This window comes from Pantherophis guttatus, chromosome 1 (assembly GCF_059756535.1).
Source record: "Pantherophis guttatus breed Tessera chromosome 1, ASM5975653v1, whole genome shotgun sequence".
Taxonomy (NCBI): domain Eukaryota; kingdom Metazoa; phylum Chordata; class Lepidosauria; order Squamata; family Colubridae; genus Pantherophis; species Pantherophis guttatus.
In genome coordinates this window covers 228,132,459-228,156,983 of record NC_142063.1, presented here as the reverse complement: position 1 = coordinate 228,156,983, position 24,525 = coordinate 228,132,459, and the positions used below count along the sequence as shown (strand labels likewise).

At 36.6% G+C, this 24,525-nt stretch overlaps 1 protein-coding gene across 4 annotated transcripts in view; it reads right to left on the bottom strand.

The window, feature by feature from the left end:
* Window positions 1–24,525, bottom strand: part of ADGRB3 (adhesion G protein-coupled receptor B3) — a 502,073-nt gene that overhangs the window by 330,380 nt on the left and 147,168 nt on the right. For 3 of the 4 annotated variants that reach the window (XM_034431977.3, XM_034431978.3, XM_087882484.1), the window contains exon 3: window positions 5,775–5,885. The exons of the other annotated variant lie outside the window; for it this stretch is intronic. In XM_034431977.3, the coding sequence (XP_034287868.1) occupies window positions 5,775–5,885 (111 nt within the window). The remainder of the gene's footprint in view (window positions 1–5,774; window positions 5,886–24,525) is intronic. 4 annotated transcript variants of the gene reach the window in all.

Genomic DNA, 24,525 nt, shown 5'->3' with positions numbered 1-24,525 from the left:
AATATGTCTATCTGCACAGAAATCCTAGTGCTAAATATGTTATTTTTTTTTTAAAGTTTCACATTTGGGAATGAGACTTTGGCAATGTGGTTTCCAAAATATAACATGACTAAGGGATTTTTACTTACTGCATTAGTTGTGACAAGTGTTGATGGATAGATTGATTGACAAAATGAAATGTATCTAACTAGAAGAAATCAGCCATTATCATAGATATGACTGACATTAGGTTAAAAAGCAGGGAGATGGATAAGGCATCTCAAATATGGAATGTCTATGGAGATTCTCAGTCATCCAGGTCATGGTGGTCCCAAAGATGCTTTTTTCAAGAGGCAACTGGACTTTCTTGTTTTTCTTTGAAGACGCTTTGCTTGAAGACGATCCAAGAAGCTTCTTCAGCTTCAGAAGCGAAACGTCTTCAAAGAAAAACAAGAAAGTCCAGTTGCCTCTTGAAAAAGCACATTTGGGTCAAATATGGAATGGGATTTTAAATGTTTGCACAGATTCATTCCTATCTCATTGTCTGCTTCAGACATGTAAGTAAGTGACAAGAGCCTTCAAGAGGGGCATATATATCTCCCCTGAACAGCCTTCAGGAGCACATATATCTCTCTGTGCCCCTCTACATTCAAAACTGGGAGCAGGAAAGGAGGGTACTATGGCTGTGTAATGTGACTATGTAATATGATGTAGTGAGGGAAAGGTAGGAAGCCTGCTCATCTGCTTCACAAAGATTACGAACTGTTAACAAAACAGTGAAAAAATTGTTAAAGATTTTTCTTATTCAAGATTAGTAGAACGAGCTAACAGCGCTCTGTTGTGGGTAAAAAAAAAACATTTAAGGTGTGGTAAATGCTGAGAGTGTTAGGCTATAAACAGTATGTAACTTTAGGAGGGATTTGAATTTTGACACATGCAACTGACTTATGAACTACTCTGCTGCCTGTGGAAGTTTTTCTAGGTCTGCCTTCAAATACTTCACTGATGGTTGTGAGACCATATTGAACGATATAAGCTGAGATGCAGAAGCCTGATTGGAAAGGAAAATTTGGATAATTGAGGGCATCACTCCATTTTGGAGTTTTCTCCATCCTTCTCTGACCTTGGTCCAGGGGTGGGCTTTAAACATTTTAGCAAGGGGTTCTCTGCCCGGTTGCTGTGTGGATGTGGCCATGATGGGTGTGGCCTAGTCAGCCTCCTGCACCATAGCAGGGATGGTGGGGGTGGTTTGCAATCCCCGGGCACCGGAGGCTTTCCTTGAGCCTCTGGGAGGGAGAAAACGGCCTCCCCAAGCTCTGGAGCCAGAAACGGGGCCGTTTCTGGCCTTCCTGAACTTCTATTAGGCTTATTTTTCACCTTCCCCGAGCCTCCGCATGTGCCCTGCACTTACCTACATCCAAAACGGGCTGTGTGGGGACTCCTGGGAGGGGCGGGGTGGGGTGGGCGGGGCCAGCAAGGAGTGGGATTTTGGGGTTCTCCGCACTGCACAGAATCTTAGCTAGAGGTTTTCCCGAACCTCTGCAAACCCCCAGCAGCCCACCCCTGCCTTGGTCCCATAGCTTAACGATTCAATGGAGTCTCTATGTATGGCTTTGTGTACTGGGATAAAATCTGCTAGAAAAGGATAGCACGAGAAGTTCACATCTACCAGTTACATTTGTACCTTAAATCAGGAAGCAATCTGTTGGTTTGTTATTGAACAATTCTAGGATTCATTAGATTGTGGAACAGGTTTTTGTCTGTGGCAAGTCAGAGGGGAACAAGCATATGACTGCACTATTCATGTCTCAGGAGACAGCTTTCCACATTGCATACACCCCAGTACTGAGCTTCGTGCACTCCATTGAATTAATTGGTCCTTACTGTCAACTGGGATTTAACTTTCACTCATGACTTGCTCATGGTAATGGGACTGAAGATTAAGAAAGGCCCTCTTCTCTGTGTCTAATTAAAAGTTATATTAGAAGTATTTTCTTGACTGCACCAAGCCTATATAACTAAGACATGAAGAGATGGCAGCTGTGGAATACATACATATTATTTTTATAATACATGCCAGAATTCTAGAAGCATATGCTGCCATTAGTCGTGCCTGAGCAAGTCCCACACATTTTATTGAATGTACTCAATCCTTTTTAAAAAGAGGTACATGTAGCACATAACCCACTGAGTTAATTATATCTTTTCCCCAAGGGTTTGAATAGATGCTGGACATTTAGGAGGGCCCTGTGGAATCAGATCATCGTACAATGATTTGCATTAAAACATCAGAAGGTTTAATTTTTGCTTACATTCAGCATGAATTTATTTTGTCTGGAGCAGATTCCTAAGGTCTTGCTACCATCCTAAACACTAAGAGTGATCTGAACTATAAACAAATGCAAAAGTACATTTAAAAAGTAGCCAAAGTAAAATGTATTGAGTAAAATGGCCCACAAATCTATATCACACTTACCTGGATGATAATTTTAAATTCTTAATACCTAAAGAGAGGATAATATGGAGGAAAGCATAACTCATGGTTGGAGAATATATACAGTCATGCTGCAGACATGTGCTGTTAGGGCCAATGAACACTTGTGGACTTTTTTTTTTTTTTTTGAAACATGGTGATGATCAAATTCTTCCTCCAATGAACATCTAGCACCTTCATTTAATATATTCCCCACCCACCCTCCCCTCTTCACTGAAACTAAAATAAAAAAAGATACATGATAGGGATACTTCATTATGAACCCACATCAGTCCATGTCAGTGCAGGAAAAGGGTCTTTTCTTGTTTTGAAGGGTATACATTTATTTGAGAATAAAAATCCTACAGCTTCTTCATCTACAAAGGCTTCTCAGTTCCCTTCAATGGAAAAGGCAGGACACATATGGGAAAAACTAGTCTTCCATTCTCCACTGAAGTGAAAGTGTAGCTGCCTGAAAGCAGAAAAACTGTGCATTCACTAGAGAAAAGCACAAAATGTATTCTGGATGGAGGTGTTTCAATGTCAGCAGTGCAGAGTAACCAGACACATGAATGCAGCATAAAAATAAGGGTTTTTTTCCCCTTAAAATATCTCTTACATCAACATTTGACTTTTCCCCCATTTTTAATTATTTTTTGTTTAAAACAGAGAAATGAGTTTATAGATATCACAGCAAATCCATTCTGAACAATTTTAACTGCTACTCATAAATAAATATACGATATGACAAATAATCAGAGTTTATCACCTAGGCTTTTTTAAAAAAAAATACATAAAGAAAAATAAACAAGGAATAACTTCAAGTCACAGAAACAAATGAATGCCGTTTCTAATTCCGCTTATCAATCTTATTAATTTCCGAGCAAGTACAGATAAATGTAGATGCATGTTAGGAGAGTCTAATAATGCTACTGAAGGCAATACAACATTAATTTTATCACAAGAAAAGAAAAGGTTCACAGTGAATCACATATGCAATGATCAGTACTAAAAGAAAATCAGAATGGAAAAAGGAAGAGATGGACTAGATATTAGTAACTGTGTTGAAAAACAAGAGCATAATATTTTGCAATATGAATTAACCTACAATATGCAAGCTACAAGTGGCTTTGCTCTATGTTAGACAAGTGGTTTTTGTTTGAAAAGGCTGATATAAGATACTTGATTATCAAATCAGGATTTTTGAAAATGCTTTGGGGAGTGGATTTAAATATTCATTTTCTTTGAATCATAAGAACATTTACTCAGAAGGGCAGATGTATTTATAGTGTTGTTCTCTATGGATCACTGTAAGTGTGTTGAAGTACGTGCTTGAGCATTATTTCATCTACAGGCTACTATACTGTAGCAGACAATCGCACCAGTGATGGGTTTCAATTTTTTTTTACTACCGGTTTTGTGAGCGTGGCGTGGCTTTGTGAGCGTGGCTTTGTGGGTGTGGCAGAGGAAGGATACTATAAAATCTCCATCCCCACCCCACTCCAGGGGTAAACTACTATAAAATCTCCATTCCCTTCCCACTCCAGGGGAAGGTTACTGCAAAATCCCCATTTCCTCCCGATCAGCTGGGACTCAGGAGGCAGAGAATAGATGGGGATGGGGCCAGTCAGAGGTGGTATTTACCGGTTCTCCAAACTACTCAAAATTTCTGCTACCGGTTCTCCAGAACTGGTCAGAACCTGCTGAAACCCACCTCTGAATCACACCATTTTATGGTAATTCTGTGAAAATACAAATCAGACTGAGAAACCTTGGGTCATAAGAAGCTGGCGTTATTTGGCTGCTTGAATGTCCAGAAAGGCCAAGTCCTGTTGTGATTGCAAAAGAGAGATGTGATTAATGTTCTTTTTTAAAAAATCAAGATAGTACATTTTCAGCGATGAATGGAGCCTCAATTGGATCAAAGCTAAACACTTTAAAAATAATCATATAAGGTTTTTAACTATAATAAAAGCAATGGGAGTTAAATTGAATTGGACTGGATCATATCAATATCTTCCAATTCAAATTATCAGCTTTTCAGGTCTTAAATTATAGTTCAAAGAACCCTGTTTTCTATCTGATGAGATTAAGAGATTATCAAAAATTATTTATATCAGAAGTTTATTTGATAGAATCATGACTGTCTACACACAGAGCCTCTACAGCATAGAAAACATTTCACACTGAAATGTACTGTAGGACACATGAAAGAATATTACACAAATGTGTGTAGAGGGCAGATCACATGATTCCTTCCTCCAATATCAGAACATCAATATGGAGAAAATTTATCTCAACGGCCTTTTGTTTGCTGTTGCTTTATTTGTGTCCATGGCCTCACTGCACAAAACTCAACCATACTGGAGAAGTAACTGTGTGCAGAAGAAGCTCTATATTGGCCAGATTATGGTGTTATTTTGTGCTTGATGTTTGAGTGACCTGATGATATGTATTGGGCCATAAAATATGTCTGCATTTAGGAAAATCAAATGGCTAGATGAAATGAAAACTGCCTTGTATTAGGTTTCATCATTGTCCACCTAATTTAATGACTGGTAGGGAGTAGCTTCTCAAGATTTGAGGGTAAATAAATTTCCAGCACTGTTTGGAAATGCTGAGGGTTAAACTGGATATACTGCTGCTTGTGAAGGAGGTGCTCTGTCACTTGAGCACAGCTTGTAATTTTTAATCATACCTCATTTCCTAATATGAATTTATAGTCACTGTGCTTAAGAAATGCGGTATTCATTCTTGTTGAATTGTTAATCATAGGGAAAGGCAGGCTAAAATCTTTTGCACATTTTTCTCTATGTCCCATTAGTAAAAACGGGGTTGATTTCTAAATAGACATGGGTACACCATAATACAAAATCTAAGTAGAGTATTGAGACACTTACTTGTGCTATTTATTGAACGTAATTTGTCACCCAGTAATCTGAACCTGAAGCTGTGAAACCTCTGCCATTCACTCTACATATTTAGATCTTCTTTTTTAAACACACACATATACACACTAAATTATATACTTTTTTCTGAATGTGTGATTAACTATGGTTTTTAAACTTAATACAACTTTCATATTAAAATAAATATGTTTTAAAAGCTTCATATTGATTGCATGTGTATTGGACACTTGTCTAAGTCTTAGATCTTTTATTTTATGAGTTTTAACTGGTGGTTAAAAAAAATAAGAATAAATGGCTTTTTAAAAGTATCAGCTTAGAAAACTGACAAATATGCAGCAAAAGATTATGGAGACATGCAGTGGCATTGCTAAAATTAAACACAGTAAGGAGATAAAAGGTAATTAATGTATTACCAGTTTGTGCCATAAATTTAGCAGCATCAGCTTGTTCCTGAGGGACCCTTTTTTCATGAACAGATCGAGGTCGCTGACTTTTAATTGTATGATCTCCCATCATTCCAAATTCTAAAGACAGAATAAAGGTTTATGAAAGCTTGTGCGTAGACATTTCTCAAAAGGTCACATACTATCTCATGCAGTTGTTTGACAAAAATACCTGAAGAGGGCATTAGTAGAACATCAGTTTACAAGGCCTGTTTTTGCTTTGTTTTATATTGTTTTAAATGCCTCAACCTGTGTTTGGAAAGAGGTTTTAATCTAAAACTTGTTTAAAGTTATTTTTTAAAATATATATATATATATATATAAATATTTCAGAATTGTGATACATTAAAAAAAAACAGCCGTTGTACAAAATCAGTTATTTAGGCTACATACATTATATTAAGAAATAATATTTAAATCAGTGCAAACCACACCAGAAAATTACCACCAACGCATTAAGTGGTGTCATTCTGCAATAAAGCTTGGTGCTTCTTGCTGAGATCAATGGTTTTCCTGCTTAAGCCACCCAACCAGTGGAATGGCAAAGAAACTTTCTTGAAAGCAGTACAAATGTATTGTAATGACGGGGCCAAAATGCCTTGTGTAATCTGGATGCAAAAGCAGCTGTGTTTTACTTTCATTGCTTCAGAAAACTCTCTGCTACAAAAGACATGGAAGTCCCTGGGCTTTTTCCTCCCTGCTGTTCATTCTAAAACAGAATCACTCTTTGATTTTAATAGGGGGGAAAAGCCTATCTTAAAATCTTCTGCATGGAAATCATGAAATGCTATTTAAAACACAAGACAGCACTGCTAATTTTTCTCAGTGCCTTTGGCAAATCACTTAATCTCCAGCAGTTTAAACCTAATTTTTTTTTATTGCTCATAACTATGTGCCCCAACACCTTTAAAGTGCAGCATCACAACATATGGCATTATTTTAGAAATAGAAACAACTGTTCTGGCAGAATTAGCATCAGTGTGACAGGCTCTACTGTTCATTGCCACAAGTAGCATGCACAGATTTCATAACCCAGAAACAGGCAGGCCTACACCAGTAATTGAGCTAAACCAAAATTTCCTTGTTCTTTTTCTTAATCTTCTTTTATGAACCAGGTAACCAGGAGCCTCAGTAGTGCAGTGGTTAGAATGCAGTATAGCAGTCTGACTCTGCCCATTGCCAGCAGTTCGATTCTGACCGGCTTAAGGTTGACTCAGCCTTCCATCCTTCCAAGGTTGGTAAAATGAGGACACAGATTGCTGAAGGCAATATGCTGGATCTGTAAACCACTTAGAGAGAGCTTTAAAGCACTATGGAGCAGTATATAAGTGCTATTGCTATTTATATCAAGTGAGCAAGTTTGGTTAAGACATCAGGCCAGAAACCAGAAGACTATGGGTTCTAGTTTAGCTTTAGGAATGACTGACCAGATGAGTGACCTTAGACTAGTCCCTCTCTCTTAGTCCTAGGCAAACAACTTCCAAAATCTTTCCAAGAAAACTGCAGGGATTTGCCAAGACAATAGCTAAGTCAAATATTGACTAGAAGGCACAATCCTGCCCCTTCCCCCCATATATTTATAATTGCTTTCATGCTAAAGTCTAGGAGTATGAAAGGATACACATCTAGACACATATATACATACACAGGGAATTCCACTTGAATGTATATTACTTTTCAAAATTTAGTAAGAATGAACTGTGATGATAGCAGCAACTGTATCGTCATTGCAGCTACTGCACATGGAATTCTCATTTTAAGATACCTGTTCTTGTGAAAACTATAATGCCTCCTGTTAGTAGAGGACAGTTATGAAATTCATGTTGCCTGGGAATTTTCTTCTCTTCTTATATAGGCAGTCCTCAACTTATGATCCCAATTGGAACTGGAACTTCCATCGCTAAGCAATGAGTTGCACCCAAGCTATATGACCTTTTAGCCATAGTTATTTAAGCCAATCATGCAGTTGTTAAGCAAACCAAGCTTCCCCCATTGACTTTGCTTGTCGGAAGACTCCTGGGAATGTTGTAATTGGCAATCACATGACACTGGGAAGATGCAGTCAGTGTAAATGCATGGTAGTTCCCAAGCATCCAAATTTTGATTATGCAACCTTAGGGATGCTGGAATGGCTGTATGTGCAAGGACCAGTTATAACTCACTCTTTTCTGCGCTGTTGTCATTTTGAATGGTTGGGAGACAAACACAACCTGCATTGACGTAATTTTCTTGTCAAATATTAGGATAATTTCTTAAAATTGTTTAATTGTTCAATTTCATTCTTTAAAATAGAATGATAATAAAGAGAGAATTGCAAAGAGAGCATAAAATGTATTATTTAAAAGATGTTTGATATTTGAGTAACTTGTGAAATTAGAATTAGTTAAAAGTTATTTGAGTCAAAAATGACTCAAATAACAAATAACAATAACAGAATTGGAAGGGACCTTGGAGGTCTTCTAGTCCAACCCCCTGCTTAGGCAGGAAACCCTGCACCACTTCAGAAAAATGGTTATCCAATCTCTTCTTAAAAACTTCCAGTGCTGGAGCATTCACAACTATTAGAGGCAAGTTGTTCCACTGATTAATTGCTCTAATTGTTAGGAAATTTTTCCATGGTTCTAGGTTGCTTCTCTCCTTGATTAGTTTCCACCCATTGCTTCTTGTCCTACCTTCAGGTGCTTTGGAGAATAGCTTGACTCCCTCTTCTTTGTGGCAGCCCCTGAGTTATTGGAACACTGCTATCATGTCTCCCCTAGTCCTTCTTTTCATTAAAATAGACATACCCAGTTCCTACAACCGTTCTTCATATGTTTTAACCTCCAGTTCACTAATCACCTTTGTTGCTCTTCTCTGCACTCTTTCTAGAGTCTTCACATCTTTTTTTACATAGTGGTGACCAAAACTGGATGCAGTATTCCAAGTGTGGCCTTACCAAGGCATTATAAAGTGGTATTCACATGATCTTGATTCTATCGCTCTGTTTATGTAGCCCAGAACTGTGTTGGCTTTTTTGGCAGCTGCAGCACACTGCTGGCTCATATTTAAATGGTTGTCCACTAGGATTCCAAGATCCCTCTCATAGTTGCTACTATTGAGCGAGGTACCACATATACTGTACCTGTGCATTTTGTTTTTCTTGCCTAAATATAAAACCTTACTTTTTTCACCATTGAATTTCATTTTGTTAGACAGCAGCCAATGTTCAAGTCTGTCAAGAGCCTTCTGTATCTTAAGCCTATCTTCTGGAGTGTTGGCTATTCCTGCTAGCTTAGTGTTGTCTGCAAATTTTATGAGTTCCCCATCTATCCCCTCGTCCAAATCATTGATGAAGATGTTGAAGAGTACTAGGCCTAAAACAGAGCCTTGGGGTACCCCACTGCATACCTCCCTCCAGTAGTGGGTTTCAATTTTGGTCACTACTGGTTCACTCGTGGGTGCATGCGCACACTCACGTGACACTTCTGCGCATGCGCAGAGACGTCTGGGCGGTGGGTGGAGCCTCCACTACTGGTTCGCCCACCACTGCTTCCCTCCATGTAGATGCAGTTCCATTGAGGACTACCTTCCATTCCAACTCATTCCAATTATCTGTGTCTAAACCCATAAATAATAATAATCTGCCAAGGGTTAGTACTACTCTGCAATTGGTTTCAAGTTCTGGTAGTCAATCAACCCAATCTCCAGCTGCAAAATATGGTGACCTCACCATATTAGAATAGTCTATTAGAATAGTCTCCATTTTTGTCACTATCGTTTCTTGCTTTCTGACAGTTCCTCTGTGCACAGAGAACGAGCAGTCAGTAGTTACTTTTCCATCAAGTGGAAAAAGCAGCAAAAAAGGAACAGGCCATACCTCTGACCCTATTGGTTCTGTCTGAAGTAACCACCAGCACCACCATCAACAACAACCACAACAACAAGGCAGTTGATAAGAGTCTATGATAATAACTTTATTGTTGTCGACACTGAATCTTTCCTAAACTGGACCCTTAGAGGAAATCTCAATCCCATTCAAGACTCTTAAAATCCTGAGATAGGAGTAAGGGTCTTTTCTGATTGCCTGAACTCTCAGCTAGTTCTTGATTTGTCCTTCCTGTTTCTCTTGGTAGAAGTAAAAATAGCAAGCCAGTGCTTTGCTAGCTTATCTAAAACCATTTGAGAGGCACAAGCAAGTCAATGTTGTTCCAGGAAAGACAGAGTTTCTAATTACTGTTTAAATTTCCAGTTCTGAGTAGGGAACAATAACTTTCTTGAGGTTCCATGTGCCAACGAACCTAGCCACAACTTTAAGCCTTTCAAAAACTGGACAATTTACAGCAATATATGCAAGCTTCATGCAAAAGAGTGCAGGCTTAATGGAAAGAAAGCAAACATTCAGTTGATCAGAGAGCAACTAGAATGATTGGGTGGGAGTAGAAATTTCTTGAATTTCACCTGTTTTCACTGGGCAACACAATATTTTCAGAGCCAATGTTTGCAACAATGATATGGCTTTTCTGCAGGAAGAGCTTCCAGAATCCTTGAGGAAAACACCATGTGGAATCATTCCTGATGAGAATAGGCCTTTATATAACAGCACAATCTTTTGTTAGGGTGCCACAAGACTATGCTTGTAGATACCAAACCTATCTGCAAATCATCTGATATGTTGCCATTGGCACATGTTGCTGTCCTTTTATTGTTAAGTTTCATTTCACCATAAAGGCACCTGATGCTCTTTTTGACCCATTTCCTTTCTTCTGCAGTTTTCTAATTCATTTCTGTCATACAATGTGAAAGTGCATAAAATGGCTAGAATCATTTGCAGCTTCTTCTCATTTCCCAACGTTTCATCTCAAGTGTTCTCTCATCTCTGTATTTTGCTGGTAGAATTTTGTTTTCATCACTAGATGGCAGGAGATGCCTTAACTTGAACTGCAAATGAGCTGCAGTAAAATCAGAATCTAACTACTCTCCCTCCCCACCTGCCTTTCTCTATCTCTCCTTCTTTCCCTGTTCCAGAAAATCAAATCCAAAAAATTAGCAGCAGAATATTCTCTTGAGGAGAGCTTGAATAAAAACAGAATCCTAAGATTAAAAACCTAATAAAGGATGAGAAAACTAAGGCAATTCTGAGAGTTTTCTGCCATCCAGAAAATGCCTTGCTAAATTAACTGGATTGACATGACTGAAGTGTCGGAACAGAGCACAACTGTACTCTTTCCTAGTTATGATGTGCCACATTTAGAAGCATAATATTGAAGTCTTGGTTTACATATCCCCACATGCAGTTGTCCCTAATAAAGTCTATCTGGAAGAAATGTGAAATAATCCATAGCATGAAGGCAAAGATCTAAATAAAACGCAACAATCAGACATTGTCAATAATTATTTCATGCCAACCTGGACATTGGAGTATGATTTGGGGGCATAAGAATGTTAATTAGAATAAAATAATAATAATAATAATAATAATAATAATAATAATAATAATAATAATAATAATAATAATAATAATAATAATGGTGTACGTCAGTGACAAAAAGTATGATTGAAGAGCCAGGAGCCCCTGGTTCAAATCTCATAACAGTCACAAACTCAGGAAAATGGCTGAGATGAATCTGTTTCTTGTGTTCCCCTCTCTCCTTTCTACTATCAGGTTAGCAGAAATAATACTGACTTGGCAAAGTTGTTGTCATTATTGTTGAACTGATACATAGCTATGATTTAAATACTAGACAGCCATACATAAATAAATGTGCCAAGTATGACTACAAATATGGCTACAGTTCCTCTGCTTCACAGCATAATAAATTCAGCTGGAAGTATGAAAAATTTCCTCTTAATTTACAGGACAGCTAAATTGTGCATCTTATTCCTATACATGCAAACCTAAGGCAAGTGTTGGCTGTTTATTTTATGGGAAGATGGAATCAATTTCTTTGAATTATTCAGAATGTGTTGTTAATTTTGGCTGGCTGCCTCAACACACGGACATTAATGCAAAGGGTTTCCCACTCCTCTTCCTAGTTGGGAGGGATTTTCACAATAGCTGGTGGAAGAAGACTTAAATCTCCCTCCCCCTGCAGTTTAGGGCAATTTCAGTTTAAATTCCTTCCTGTCCCAACTTTCCATGATTAAAGAAACACATTAAAACTAAGCTGATGTGGCTAAATATTAACATAGTTTAAGCCTCTTAAACTTAGGTTAATAGGTTAAATCTCTCTCACTTTCCAGTCTGTTGCCTATTGGGTCTTTCTCTCTTTGTTTGTGTATGTTATATGTGTGTGTGAAGAGAGAAAGAGGAAGGGAGGGAAATGGGCAGCTAAGACCTAAAACAAAATTCCTAAAACTGTTTTAATATAATTTGAAAACCAAGAAAGGGCAGAAATTGCACAAGATAGCTAAATCTCACATGATTACATGATAGGTTATGGTCATTTTCTTAACAGCAGGGTTTTTAAAAAAAATTTTAAAAACATTTTTTTTTGTACAACCTAGTTGTCTTAGTCATCACAAAGTTCTCCAGTAAAATCACATGGTAGCGCTCACTGTCATAAAAGATTGCCAGCACAAGGACTAAGGCCATTTAATTAATTCAAGACCTTTAATTTCAATAATCATCACAATTGCTAGATGAGAAAATATAACAGCTTGCAAATGTGGTCATTTGAACTAATCACAGTGGTTTCTAACTTTAAAAGAAATAAGTTGTTTGTTGGGTAGATTTAGGTCTCTTATTCTAGCTTTGTTAGTGGTATTGTCTAATGGTGTAGACTAGGAGTGTCAAACTCACATTATCATGGCGGCGTCACGTGATACATCGTGACTTTTTTCCCGTTTGCCAAACCAGGAATGGGTATGGCCAGCGTGTGACGCATCCGGCCTGCAGGCCCTGAGTTTGACAGCCCTGGTGTAGACTATCAATGTAGTATAGACACAAGGAAAAAGTCCTTATATCTGATAACAACCTTAGCAACAGTCATGCATGTTCTGCTCATAATCTTACACGTTGTCCTTATTTTCCAATTTTGTTAAATACTCCCAGAGTCAGGGTGGATAAAAATCAATGATTTTTTTTTAAAAATCAAAAAAATCAGATTTTTTTGATTTAAATCGGATTTTTTTGATTTTTATCGAATTTATTTTAATAAAAAACTTTTGGGGTAAAAATCTATCGTAAGATAGTTTTCTATTTAAGATACATAAATAATTTAGTTTATTCAGCATGAAATGGAGCTTAGTTATGTAGCATGAGGCTGTATATTCTGCAACACTGGGACTATCGATGAGTCAACAGTGAGTCAAAGGAGTAGCAGAGATGACAGTTGCTCTTTAAAAATTATGATTTAAATCAAGTTGATTTAAATCAAGCCTTTTTACTAGTGATTTAAATCATGATTTAAATTGTGATTTAAATCAACTCGATTTAAATCAAATCCACCCTGCCCAGAGTATTAAAATTTCAACTCCCTGATATTATATACAGCATGCTGGCTGTTTCATTTTGGAATTGCAGCCTTAACACATTTAGAGAGGATCAAATTGGGAGCTGCAGTTCTACATTAGTGTTTCTCATCAAAGGCTGGAGTTCTGGGATTTATAATTCAGAAATATTTGAGGGCTTCCTCATCCTTTATTGAGAATTAAAGGACATAATGAATTTAATGGGGCTTACTTTTGAGCAAACAGAATGAGAATTGCATTTAAAATATCCTTAATTCTTGCCTGAAAACAAATGTGTTATGTTCTAAATTATGTCATTTCATCTCTTCTTTTTTTAATCTGAAGTAACCTGGAGCAACTGTTTACATATAACATGTAAATTGCATTTTATATTTTCCATTTTTGACGATAATATATTACATATTCAATCTTCTATTGAATATATGTGTGTGTGTGTGTGTGTGTGTGTATGTCATCCTGTTAATACCTTTAGATGTTTCAATTACTATTCATCTTCCTAGTTTATAATGCTAGGAAATGTGGAAGAAACGAGAAGACATTCAGCAATAAACTAGGCTAACTCAATTACAGTAGAAACTGATACACCAATGGAAGACTTGAAGAACAAGGCCAGGGGATCCACCTACACGATCACTAGGATTGAACACTGACTTGATCTCACATAATCAACAACAATCAACCTACTACAGAAATGTCTGACCTCCAGACTGTCAAGGAAAATGAAATTAAACAAAAAAATGTGTGATATTCACAGCATTAGAATACTGTATTAATATTCACGATAAATAATATGTTAACCATTGCAGATACAACTAGATTGTATCTGGTGTGTTGTTAGCTAAATGGAACAGAGACAATTGTTTCAAGGGATTTCTACTTCATTTTACTTCTAGCAAGCTGTACACTGTCTAGGCAGACAGCAGAACTGAGTTAATACCCTAGTTGTTTAGTATTTGGTTAAGAAATAATTTAGAAAACATGGACATTAGGGAAATAATCAAGTCTAAAAAGTACATAAAATGAACTTAGTGTATTCTGTGCCAGTAACTATAGAACAAGATGAAGCACTCTAATTATAGTAGCAACTTAAAACTAAAGCACCTTAGAATAAAATGGTGTTTAAAGCTTCCTGACTCTTTAAAGGAAGTATTTCCTTACAGACCTTGCATTGTAATCCTAATTTATTCTTCTCAATTTTTTTTTGTTAAATAGAGTACAGCCATATATGCTGTATAAAGAAGATGACATAAATTATGTATTACTTTCATTAACCATAATAAAAAATATTGGTCCCCCCCCCATATATTAAATTTTGCTGTAGTTGTCTTCGAAACCCCTTATCACCTTACCATCCAAGGACTACAATTCTTGCTCGGTTGATTTGAAAAATGGCCATGCCTCACTTCCCAGATTTATTTACTGCAATATAAATTCAATCCAGTTCATTTGCTGATCATCAGTAAGCATGCTAGCCAAGACTGTCATTATTGCTTTATATATTATTAATGCAAAATACATGCTTCATAGCAACAGCAACTCCATAGCACAAAAATTAGTTGGGCAATATTTTGCCTATATAGGCCAGGAAGGATGGTCCATCATCAGCCATGTGCTAGGGCAATTTAGCTTAGGGTCTACAGACCACTCTCCATCCTGACCTGAATGAAAAACTGAATGCTAGAAAGCAAAGTTTCCAGCCTCATTTTCATTTATACAAATGTCTTTGGAATACATATGGAACTTTATATGTAGACAATCTTTAAAAATAAAACTTAGTAAATGGCTGCAGTCCAGTACTTTATCAAGAAATGAATTTGCCTGCTCTCTGTTCCAAAAAGATAAAGTCAAAATAAACTGGATTGAAACACAGTGTATTAAACTGATCTGCAACTATATTTCATGATATATTTCCCCGAGAGTATGTTTTATCTCTTTGAACTCATCCAGAGTTACTGTACTTCTGAAAAGAATTGGGCATAGAACTATACAATCGGAATCAAATTTATTGTGTTGAAATGGGATTTACTCTTAGGTTAAATGTACTTAGGACTTCAGGGCACAACTGTCAACCTAAATATATTCAAAATACATTGCAAATGTATTTCACGAGGTTGGATTCTTATATAACTCTACTTAGAACAGACATATAAGAGCCAACAGAATTTGTCATTACTAATTTAAACTTCATTCCTTTTGGTGATTCTACTCTAAGCAAGAGCATCTAAAATTCATCTGGTTTTACCTGTAAGATATTTTTGGACTATTCTCTAGATCAGTGTTTCTTAATTTTTTTGCTTTGATGACCCTTCCTTTTGTAAAAATTATGGCACATCAAAAAAACCTCTTGTTTTTTGAATTATATTTCTCAATATTATCATATTAAATAGCAATAGAAAACATATTCCATATTAATATTAATAAAATATTTTCCTGAAAAAAATCCTGTACTTTTTAATAATAAAAATTGTTAAACAATTTAACAATTGTTAAACAAAGAATAATGAGAACAGTGTCATCATTTTAAATCTTTGCCGATATCTTTAATATTTGGCAAATAATTTTGATTTTATGAACCCTTGAGAAGAGAATTGAAATTTAGCACATTCTTTCTCTCAATGTTCCTTTTAAAATTAAAATGCTTACAGAGTATTAAAATATTTGAATCCCCCTGTATAAGTTCCCTATATTTTACATATGTACCAAATAATTTATTTTCAGTTTGGCTAGAAGATCAAAATTATTTGTTCATGTTGTTCTACTTTACCTAAAATGGGATGCGGTGGCTCATTGACAAAGACGCTGAGCTTGTCGATCAAAAGGTCGGCAGTTCAGCAATTCGAATCCCTAGTGCCGCGTAATGAGATGAGCTCCTGTTACTTGTCCCAGCTTCTGCCAACCTGGCAGTTTGAAAGCACGTAAAAAATGCAAGTAGAAAAATAGGAACCACCTTTGGTGGGAAGGTAACAGCGTTCCGTGTGCCTTTGGCATTTAGTCATGCCAGCCACATGACCACGGAGACGTCTTCGGACAGCCCTGGCTCTTCGGCTTTGAAATGGAGATGAGCACTGCCCCCTAGAGTTCGCAACGACTAGCACATATGTGCAAGGGGAATCTTTACTTTATTTAAATACATCCAGTCCTAGCTCTTGGCTGTAGAAAATGTCCTTAACCTGCATTTCACAGACATTAACTAGGAAGATGAAAATCAAAATACTATATTTAAAAATGACAAGTTGGTCTGGTAATCAGATGTTTACTATTGTTTAAGAAACATCTGAAAAAAGTATCATTTTGAATTTTGAATTTAAATGTCCATCTTCCTTGGCACCCTGACAAAATTGGCTGAGGGATAACCAGGTCATATAGTGGCCAGTGACTCACTCACTCACACACTAGGTGGCTCAGCAGCTAAAACGCTGAGCTTGTCAATCAGAAAGGTCGGCAGTTTGGCAGTTCGACCTGGTATAGGTCTCCTGCGTGAGCAGGGGTTGGACTAGATGACCTCCAAGCTCCCTTCCAACTCTGTTACTGTTGTTGTTGTTGTTGTTGTTGTTGTTGTTATAAGAATAAAATAAAGGGAGACCTGTGTCTAAGGCATTTTAGAATTGGAGAGTAAAGGCAGGATATAACAATATTTATTACAACTAGCTAAATAAATAATGCAGCTGTCTAAATAAATAAGTGCAATATAATGGTTTTATCCTTGGTAATCCTTGGTAAGGATTGTTTTTGGCAAGTGCTAGAATATATTGCATGTTTGCAGAAGTTTACCCTTTATTACATCCAGTGACCAGAATTCCACCTAAAGAGGATTAAAATCAAAGCATGCAAAATAAAAAGATAAAAATAAAGGAAGGAAGTTTCCAGAACTATTCAAAGACATGTATGTAACTAATTTAACTAATGTCTCTTGTGTATTTCTTGAGAAGGAAAAGCATTGGATATTTTGATGGAGCTAATTCAAGCCTTGGGAAAAAAAAAATCACTCATGGAAGTATGAGATGGCCTGGGAGCAGTGAGTCTTCTAGGTATGAATAGAATTACCTTGGAATTCATCAGTAGGAAGAAGTTACTATGTGAACATATGAATTTAAAGAAGAAATTGTAATGGCATTTATTTGAAAGCAAGTCCCCAGAAACTCAATTGTCCTTATTAATCAGTAGATGTGCTTAGGATTGTAGGGTGTGTTAATTAAAAAGTTCCAAAGGGTTTACTGAATTTATAGAGTAGAGCAAGAACATTATATCCCAAGTAAGCATTTGTGAGATGTGACTGCAAGGCTAACTTCTAATTAGCATTAAATTCTTTCTTAAATGGAAGTTCGTTTAATATTCATATAAAGATGAAAAAGAAGATAGAAGACAAAACTGATTCACAGCTTGGCAAAAGGAAGGCATTGTTCATTCGCAGGCAGGATTTTTGTCCTACCCCAAATTAAAATCAGTATGTATATTTTGGAAATTGAAGTTGGCAAGAATGGGGAAAAAAAATAACAGATCCAGAGTTAGCACTTGATAGCATTTAATAGCAATAGCACTTAGATTTATATACCACTTCATAGTGCTTTTATAGCCCTCTCTAAGCGGTTTACAGAGTTAGCCTGTTGCCCCTAACCATCTAGGTCCTCATTTTACCCACCTTGGAAGCATGGAAGGCTGAGTCAACCTTGAGCCTGTGAGATTCAATCTGCTGAACTGCAGCTAGCAGTCAGCTGAAGTAGCCTGCAGTACTGCATTCTAACCACTGCGCTACCTCAGCTCTTTAAAGTATAAGAAATAATGCCACACGGGATAATTAAATTTCCTTGTTAATAAGATTGTTTCCTGTTAAAACATGTCAAATGATTGCACTGTTTCCAAAATTATTGGATCCTTATGGTCCAGTATATTGATCTCAAAACCAGCCACTTCTGTTTTTTTTAATGTATTGACACTACCTTTGGAATAATTTATCAGTATGCAGTACAAAGAAGTATATCCAACCTTTTAAGATAGAATCTTATTGTAATATAGATAGTTTAAATAAAGAAGGTTAATGTATCTGAAACATCATGTTTTTATTTATTGTGGGAACTTTTGCTAATATCTGATGTTTACGCTATATTCATAAATGGAGGGAGCATCACATCTACATGTATTGTTGACTTGCTGAGCAAAGGTTGGTTTCATGGAGGTGTGAGGCTGTTCTGCTTTGTGCCTAAAAATTCTGATTAGCTCTTGACACTTGCTGTTTCTCAACAGCCTTTCTCCATCAGAACAAAGAATCAGCAGCTGATACTGGTACCTTCACAAAATGCTAACGGATCTATCTACTGCTGTTTCAAACTGCTAGACTGAATAAATGATTTTTGAATGCTGTTCTAATACCCATCTCTCTGGGATTTCCTAATTGGAAAAAAAGCAAATATGCTTTATAACATGATCAAAATAATTACCTTGTAAATACTGTAAATCAGTGGAATGAAAGATCAAAATACTTTCTAACTGCAGCATATGCTGTTCTTTGTCAGATGTGTAAACCAAAAATGCTTATTCCCCCCACCCCCATGGAAGTGTATAAAATTGCTTTTGATTTGCCTAGCTAGAAGAGTGGTCTAGGAACACGGTTCTTCTTCATATAAATAGACGAAATATATAATAAAGTATATGAAGAAATGAGAGAGAGAGAGAGAGAGAGAGAGAATCTTGAAAGAAAGATTGAAGGCATATTATTTGTGTCAAATAATATTACCATCACACTGTTGAAATGCATGTCAGGTTCTTTTTTAAATACTCTATTTAAAAAAGCATATGATAATTGACAGATTCATGCATTCAAAATTCATGTCCTCTCTCTTTACAAGTGATGGAATATGGGAGAATAAGCATGCTGGCTTGTCTCTTCTACTTCATATTGCCCTCCAGTATAGTGAATTAATGTCTATAGGGACAAGTGCTTCTGTCTGTGAAGATTCTGCAGGATTTAGAATTGTATTTTTTTCCAGGATTCTAAATTGTACAGTGTATCTCTACAGAGAGAAAAGGTTCTCTGATCTATCCTGACATTTGCTACCTTCAGAGATAATCAAGACCCTGAAAGCGGAAGAGTGGCAGACTAGTATGTCATGGAATTGGGTCCCTATAAATTTAAATAAGCAAATAAATAAATCCTTGTCTTTGTGCCCATTTTTCATGTATAACTTTAAAACGCTTTGAAGCTATGAGAAGGACTTCTTTTCTAGATTTTTTGCCATCTTTTGAATACTCCAAGATTCTTTCTGGCATTATATGCTCATGCGCATGATATTGATTTGGAGAAGACACAATAGTTATATGGAAGCTGTGAATACTCAACTGTCCAAACTTAGAGATCCAAAGCAAATCTTACCTCTATACCATTATACTATATACAGTATTGTGTGTGTGTGTGTGTATGTGTGTGTGTTTGTGCATTTCATATTTATAGGCTGCATTAATACATTTGCATGCTTTATTGGTGCAGTCCTTTTCTCATGTTAGTGTCATTAAAATATCTGACTGTGTGGGCTGTTCCCAGAAAAATCAGAACTCATAAAATCAGTGATGTAATGCTGGCTTGTGACATGTTTCTCCTTTTAAAATCACATTTAATAAATATGAATTTGGGGAGAAGGTTGTGCAGATAGTCTCATATCTAGCAGCGGAGCAGTAAGCATTAGAATTCAGCTCACAAGGGGATCTCAGGAGTTTTTCTTTCTCTTTTGTATCCCATTGGGAATACTCTGATAATCACTGTGATAGAAGTATTGTATTATTCTTGCCTCAGTTTGTACAGTTTTGCAGATGCATAGACCTAGGCTTGCTCTCCTTCATAATATTATAAATGTAAGCACCTATTCTCCAAAGCACCTGAAGGCAGGACAAAAAGCAATGGATGGAAACTAATCAAGGAGAGAAGCAACCTACAACTAAGGGAAAATTTCCTCACAGAACAATTAATCAGTGGAACAGCTTGCCTCCAGAAGTTGTGGGTGCTCTAACACTGGAAGTTTTAAAGAAGAGATTGGACAACCATTTGTCTGAAATGGTATAGTGCTTCCTGCCTGAGCTGGAGGTTAAACTAGAAGACCTCCAATGTTCCTTCCAACTCTGTTATTCTGTACTATCTGTCTATCTGCCAACATTTACCAGTATTGTAAATCTTTGTAGGGCATTCATTTCTGAATATTGAACAAAAAACAAGTATATTATTGTATTCATAGCTTAAAATTTCTTAACTCACAGATTCTACAAAATCACCTGACAACAGAAACAAATAGGCTCTAACAAAAGCTTGATTTGATCATTTCTGTAGACAGTTGCAAATAATATCCACTTAATTTCTTAAAGATACAAAAGCTGTGTACAATACTCAACACTCAGCAGACTAATAATTATGCCAAAGGCATAAGAAGCAGAGGCAAAACAAACAGGTTTATTTAAGTCAAAAAATAGAGTGGCTAAAGAAAAATGTTAGTCTCAGTGAAGATGTTCCAAGCACTGCCTTCTAATAATCCTGGTAACTATGAAATGTCTTCAGTTACTATAAGCAGTACAGATCTAATATTGTTTTAAGAGGAGTTGGGATGATTGTGTGAAATTAAAATAGTGTTTTATAATATAACACTGGGAGCTGCATCATTCCAGTGATGATGGTTTGGACAAATGCTATTTTTAAGTATGAGGAGATGTTCTGTAATTTTGCCTAATCTACCTTCTGGAAAATGCTCGTATTTATTTTTGAAAGTTTTGCCACCACAAATTGTTGGCAGATCTAGGGAGACAGGAAGATACTGATGGGTTTTAAACATGTTGGCAGTGAGGATATGAGCATCACCACCTTCATAATTGTACACCTATCATGTACTGGCATTATAAAATGGTGGTCATAATTTCAATTTGGGGCAACTTGTTAAGGTAAGGGCTGTATTTTCCAGCTACCCTCTAATATAATAACTGCAGGGACTAGTCTAGGCAGTTACCCGGAATCAACAATAACTCAAAGGCATGCACATACACACTAATATATACAATATGCCTTTCTGCAAATAAGATAAGAGTTGCTAGACTTTATTTGAAGCATTGATGCAATCAGGAGACAATAGACGAAATTTATCCCATTGTAAATGTTATATTCCTTAATGAGCTCCTCAGTTCTTATTAAGGTTTGTGGCCTACTGTGTTGGCAGTAGAAAACAATCTTTCTTGTTTTGCACCATCATACCTGCTCTATTCACACATGAAGAATGAGTAAACCAAGACACCCATGTGTAACAAGGGTTTTTCCTGGAATGAATAACTCTGATCAGTACTGAAACAATAAAGTCGAATGAAAAATAGCTTGCAGAAGACCCAGAGCGACCTTTTCCAAATCGACTGCAGTAATTTAGATAAATGCAGGTTAGTGGCCATTACCAGTTACTGACAACAGTCTCAGCTGGCTAGGAAAAAAAAAATCATACACAAACACGCATACATAAATACACTTCTTCTTTCAACATCATAAAATCTATGAATTGGGTTTTTAATTTATTTTAGTAAATTTTGGATATATCTTATTGTGACTGAAGAAAACTATTCAAGGTTTTAAATACTTTCTTCCCACAAATAATTAAAAGTAGTATAACTCTTTTTTTAAAAAAAATCATAAAACTATTCCTCATAGGTAACTGCATGCCTGTGTAATTTCAGAGGATATTTTACTCTTCTAAAATATATCATTCAGGATATATAGATAAAATTTATGGAAGCATTTAGCAACAATTCTCTGCAGGTATAGTGTATGTAACTAGCACCCTGTCACAAAAGTATTTAATATTTAGGATCTGTATTATGCATTATCTCGATCTGCATGTGCTTATGTATGTATGAATGTGTGTATCTATCTGTAAGCAGGCACAGTCTTCCTATGCATATAGAAGTATACATAACTTTACACATATTCATGGAGAAAGAAAATCACTCAACCCTTCATTGAGTATGAAGATGTTGAGGTACATCCTCATTAAAGGCTGAAATTAAATGCATGTACATTTTACTATATCTGAAATCATCTATTTCAAGGCTAATGTATCCAAGTCCTAAAGCATGAGAGTGACTTTTCTGTCCTCTATTTCAGTGTAGTATCAAAACAGTGATAAATTAAATGTAAATTTGTAAGAGTGGCAAATAAATGTAAATTATAACTCACAAGCCAATGCATTATAAAATGATCCACCAACTCACTGTACAAAAGTAGAGATGACTGATAGGACTGCATGAAAACAAGACATTGTATGTGTGTGTGCATGTGTGTATCTGTTCAAGTGTATAATACACAATGATGTAAATTGTTCAGTTCTCTGTGATCTAAAAAATTTGGTTCACACATATATTCAGAAACAAAATTATTATTAGAAGACATTATTACAACCCTGAGTACCGAAAGTTGGGCAACTAATAAATTCAAATGAGAAATAACTAACTAAATAAATAGTTCTCTTATTTCCCAGGGCATCTATTTGAAGAACAACAGGAGAAAATTGGACTCTCAAAAGTGAAATTGTTATATTCATAAATCAAAGGACGCCAAGTAGTATCTTTTCAGACTAACCTTTCATTAAAAGATACAGACTTTTACTCTATCTCACATGTAGCTTGCTTCATCAGATGCATGGAATGTCTAAACTGATGTAGGATTTAAGTCGGAATGAGCTGGAGTTTGGAGAGGGAAGGGAAGTCAGGGTGGTTGTATAAAAGCAAGTTACATGTGAGATAGATTATAAGTATCTTATCAATTAACAATTGCAACGTGTGCAGCAATCTCTTACTCAATTCTGCTGGTAAAGTACCTTCTTTTCCAAAATAGTTATTCTAAGATCTGTGGTGGAGTGTCCTTGAAGTTTGAAATGGTCTGTCGTTATTTTGTCCTTGTTTTGAGACTTGATGTTATATAAGGGAGGATACATGGGATGAAGGTGTGGCTAACCGATGAGGGCTTATCAATCCGAAATAAATTTATCTTAGTCTCTTTAGGCTCCCAATGGGCAGCAGGGAGCTTGCTGGCTGCTGGGAAAAAAGCCTAGAAACTAGTGGATTGGGATTTCACTGAACTAGGGCTGCATAAAAATCTTGGTTTACGTAGGAAGAACCTGGCTAAAGAGAAACACACACACACACACACACACACACACACTCACACACACATTACATACATACATACATACATTAATCCTTTTGTGCAAAACTTGGTATGCAGGTCCATCAATTCTCTTCTTTCAAGTCTAACTCTCGTTTCCATATAATGTCATAGGGAATCCCATGATCTGCAGTATTCTGATCTTCATAGATATAGACAGATCACAGCATTTGATCATCTGCTGTACTAAATGCCAGAACGCTTCATAGCGGACCTCAGCTTTAAAATAGCAGGCCTTTCACTTCACCATGTTCACAATTACAGGAAAAAATGTTGAACTCACATACATGAAAAGGTTTTAGGATATTTCAGAAGGTCTCGACAAGCACAATAGTTTTTTAGCATATGGGTAGTCCTTGGCTTATGTCCATTCATTCAATGATCAAAGTGCTGAAAACAGTGAACGTACAACTGACCCTCAAAGTTCTGGACATCACAATATCTCTGCAGTCACTTGATTGAGCTTTGTGAACTCAGGTGTTCAGCTTGTAATTAAAACATTGCAGGGGGTCGTGTTCAGGTGATCTTCATGTGTGACCTTCCCTGCCAACTGAAAGGGAAAGTTCTTCCAGCAAGTCCCGCTAGCTTTTCTGCATTCACCCTGCACCACTCAGCACACCTTTACTGTGCTTGTGTGATGCTTCAACACTCCCATCCCTGGCCTTCCCTGACTAATGCACACTTGCCAGGCCTTCCCAGTCTCTCCCATCCATCCTGAAGTATCGCTGCACACCTTATCTACAGCTTCTGACACTTTCCACTTAACAATCCATGGGACTTGGAATTACAAAGGAAACTGGGACTGCTGGGAAAGTTGTTGCTAAGAAATGTGGTCCATTTTAGACACACTAATTGCTTAGTGCTGTCAATCCCAGTACCACTAACCATTTTAACCTGAGAAATAGCTTTATTATAATTTTTAAATTCATAACGAACTTGTCTCACATGTAACTTGCATCTGCCTAACCACCCTGATTTCCCCATCTCCATCTCATCCTAATTTAAAGCCTACATCAGTTTAGTCACTTGATGGATCTGATGAAGTGAGCTTAGCTCATGAAAGCTTATCCATTTTAATTGAATTTATTATTCTTAAAA